At 42.8% G+C, this 3,885-nt stretch overlaps 1 protein-coding gene across 1 annotated transcript; it reads right to left on the minus strand.

The window, feature by feature from the left end:
* LOC109127993 (RNA-directed DNA polymerase homolog) lies at window positions 358–1,023 on the minus strand. The gene has a single exon (XM_019233647.1). It carries the CDS (start codon window positions 1,021–1,023, stop codon window positions 358–360), a length of 666 nt encoding a protein of 221 aa, XP_019089192.1.

A 3,885-nucleotide genomic window follows, 5' to 3' on the forward strand; every position in this document is an offset into this window, starting at 1 on the left:
TATTCGGCAATAAACTCCATCCATATTTTTTTGTCTCAAATTGAGATCTGGCTGTGTGAACAGATATTTAAGAATTTGATGATCAATAAATACCTGGACTGTCTCCCCATCTAGGTAGGACCTCCATATCCTTAACGCAAATACCACCGCAGCCATTTCCAAATCGTGCGTAGGATAATTCTCTTCATGTTTCCGAAGTTGTCTTGACGCATATGCAATCACTTTGTCTCCTTGCATTAATACTCCTCCCACGCCAACTCTTAAGGCGTCCGTATAAACTGAATACGGTTGGTTAGACTCTGGTAGAGCTAACACTAGAGCTGTCGTCAAAGCCTCTTTCAGCTTTTCGAATGCTTCTTACACCTCCGCGTCCCAGATAAATGGAACTCCCTTACCCATAAGTCGCGTCAAGGGTTTTGCTATCAAAGAAAATCCCTTCACGAACTTCCGGTAATAACCAGCAAGTCCTAAGAAACTCCGCACTTCTGTCACGGTTGTAGGCTTTCGCCATTCTTGAATCGCAGCAATCTTTTCGGGATCTGCTGATACTCCTTTCTCCGAAACTCGATGGAAAAGAAAACCAATTTCTCTTTGCCAAAACTTGCACTTACTAAACTTGGCAAATAACTTTTGCTCTCTTAGTCTCTCCAAGACCTTCTTTAAGTGATCTTGATGCTCCTCAGTACTACGAGAGTAGCTGAGAATATCATTAATGAATATTATCATGAACTTATTCAAGTAATCGTGAAATACTTCATTCATTAGGCGCATGAATGCTGCCGGCGCATTAGTGAGTCCAAATGGTATCACTACAAACTCATACTGACCATACCTTGTCCTAAAGGCAGTCTTCATCACGTCTGGTTCAGAGATTGAAATATGATGATAGCCTGAGGCTAGATCAATCTTTGAAAACCAACTCGCTCCCCTGTGTTGATCCAACAACTCATCTATCCGCGGTAGTGGGTACTTGTCCTTGATAGTGACATTGTTAATCCCACGGTAGTCTATGCACAACCGCATACTACTATCCTTCTTTTTGACAAACAACACTGGGGCTTCCCATGGCGATGAACTTGATCGAAGAAATCCCTTCTCAAGTAAATCCTCCAATTGCGCCTTGAGTTCCGCTTACTCGGCTGGAGCCATTCGATATGGTGCCTTAGCAATTGAGGTAGCTCCCGGTTCCAAATTAATGGTAAAAGGATGACTCCTCGGCGGAGGTAATCCTTTTAATGACCTGAACACATCCTCATAGTCCCTGACTATAGCGATATCTCCAACTTTCAGGTCTTCACCGTCGTCCCCTCCAACAACAGTTAGAGTGACTAGATAGACACTCTCCTCTTCAATAGAGTTCCCCACTCTCATCACTGATGCGAAATAAGCTCCTTTACTAGGGCTGATCCCATGGAAAACCAGAGGTGTGCTCCCTCTCCTTTCCAAAATAACTCTGCTTTTACTGCAGTCAAAATGAGCCTCGTATCCTGACAGCCAGTCCATACCCAATATGACTTTGAACCTCTTTAAAGGCATCACAAGCAGATTCGCAGGAAGATTCACATCCTGAACAATCACTGATACTGCTCTCAGCATCCTCCGGGTCCTCAGTGGCGACTGATTCCCGGCTGTGTGAACAATCACGTTCACTTCCTCCTCAAACCCATTCTCAAACTGCCCGACCACTTTGGGACTTACAAAACTGTTGGTTGCTCCCAAATCGAACAATACATGTGTGGGATTACCACCCACTAGTAATGTTCCTAACGCATGAATAAATAAATATGCATGCAAATCAAAAATGCAACACCCAATCACACAATCACACACAAAGGAGTTAGAACCCAGACTAACCTGTTATAGGACCTTTCTGAGATCCAGATGGTTTGGCTGGTTCTATTTTTAAGGCATACACATTAATAGGGGTTGCTTGCTTCTTTGATGGGGGTTCCTTAACTGCCGTCGCTGACGCAGCTCAGTTGGGAAGTTGGGCGTTTGGCTTCGCTGGCTTCAGAGGACATGAGGTCGCGTAAAGACCAGTTTCTCTGCAAAAGAAACATGTGACTAACGAAAGTTTGGGGGACTTGGTTTCCACAACTGTTGGACAAGATCGGGCAAAATGTCCGACCTCTCCGCACATGTAACATCCCCTTGGATCCATGTTTACCGATGTGCGTCCACCTTGATTCACAATCATACCGCCCTTGCCACAGTTACTATTCTTATTTTGGTTGATCTCTTGGTTATTCTTCTGAAATTCGCCATCTTCCCTGGTGGTACACCATCCTTGCTTTTCTCTCGAAGCATCTTGAGTCTCTCTAACTCAATCCCTTCATCCACATTAACAGATGTTTCATCGAGCTCAGAGACACTCGCATAAGTCACGGCTCAAAGCCGGCTTGAAATCTCGGGTCGAAGTCCCTTCAGGAACCTTCGAACCATCGAAGCTTCATCATCATTACAATTGTACAAGTACTTTCAAAGTCTTGTAAAGATTTGGCCATATGCCCTCACACTCTTATCACCTTGCTCCAAGCTTATAAATTTTCCTCCAATCGATCATGAGATTCAGGAGGGAATTACTTGAGCTCGAATTCCTTCTTGAATGTCTCCCAAGTTACCGACACATAACGGTAGCGAGAAGCCACCATCTCCCACCAGGCTCCTGCATCTTCCTCCAAAAGATTGACTGCAATACGCCTTCGGTATTTAGTTGGGCATTCAGACATATCGAAATGCATCTCTAGGTTCCATAACCATCTATCCGCCTGCACCATGTTCGCCTCCCCCTTGAAATTCCAAACACCCAGGTCCTTCATCATCTTTACTAACCTCACAAATTGACCCATTGGCATCTCTGTTAGTGGATCTCCTCGACTTTGTGGTCGTTGTTGTTGCTGCTGTATCATGTGCGTCAGCAAGACTTGTATTATCGCAAGAGTTTGATGTGTCTCGACGTCTATCCTCCAGCATTTCCTTCTGGGTTCACTCGCCCTTCTCTCGGTGTCGCTGCATTTGGGTATGCAGGAAACGGCTCAACAGGTGTGTATTGCCGAGTGCGTGGATACACATACTCCGGCGTCTCATACCGCACTGATCCCCATGGAGAATACCTCGGCGTATCCCCGGGACTATCCCAACCAAACATGTCACTCGCATTAGGTGTGCGGTAAGGTTAGAATCAATTAGTTCTAAGTCTCTAAGTAAAAAAAAAAGAGAGAGAAAAAGATATTGCTATAAGTATATATATACATATTAGGAGTTTAGCAAAGAAAGAAAAAGAAAAAAAAAAGAGAAGAGAACTAAATGTTTAAAGCTTAAACCTTAGGGTACAAAAAATAAGAGAGTTAAAATCAAGGTTGTGGGTAGTTTAATTCTAGGGGGTTAAATAAAAAAAAAATAATAATAATAATAAAAAATAAGAGAAAGTGAATGAGAAAATGGTGGATCATCAAGAGTTAAGCTTTGTATGCCCAAATTGTTCTCAATCTTAGATAGTTTTCACAACTATCTAGCATTCCTTCTTTTGAGAGAAAACCACCCAAAGAATTTGTTTGAAACCACCTTACCAAAAAGCCTTACCCTTGAAACCGATTGAGCTTGATTCACCTTCCATTTGCAAGAATTCGCCAAACACTTAATTGAATGTGAAAGAGATGTTCTTTACTTTTAGTTGGAGGTCGAACTAGATCGATGCATGGTAATAAGCATAGAAAATTATTTGTAAGTATGTTGATTGATCTTAGCACCATTGAACTATCTTTAAGGACAATAGCTTGAATCCTTCGCTTAACATATAAAGGTTATGAGTCCCCATTTTTAAACCGCACCCTCCTACTTCCTTGCTAGAGGACTAGCAAGATTTAAGTTTGGGGGTCTGATAAC

Source organism: Camelina sativa, chromosome 12 (genome assembly GCF_000633955.1).
Source record: "Camelina sativa cultivar DH55 chromosome 12, Cs, whole genome shotgun sequence".
Lineage (NCBI taxonomy): Eukaryota > Viridiplantae > Streptophyta > Magnoliopsida > Brassicales > Brassicaceae > Camelina > Camelina sativa.

Bases quoted from the DNA above. Each gene is read 5' to 3' on its own strand.
- LOC109127993 (XM_019233647.1), bottom strand. From the start codon at position 1,023: ATGCGGTTGTGCATAGACTACCGTGGGATTAACAATGTCACTATCAAG.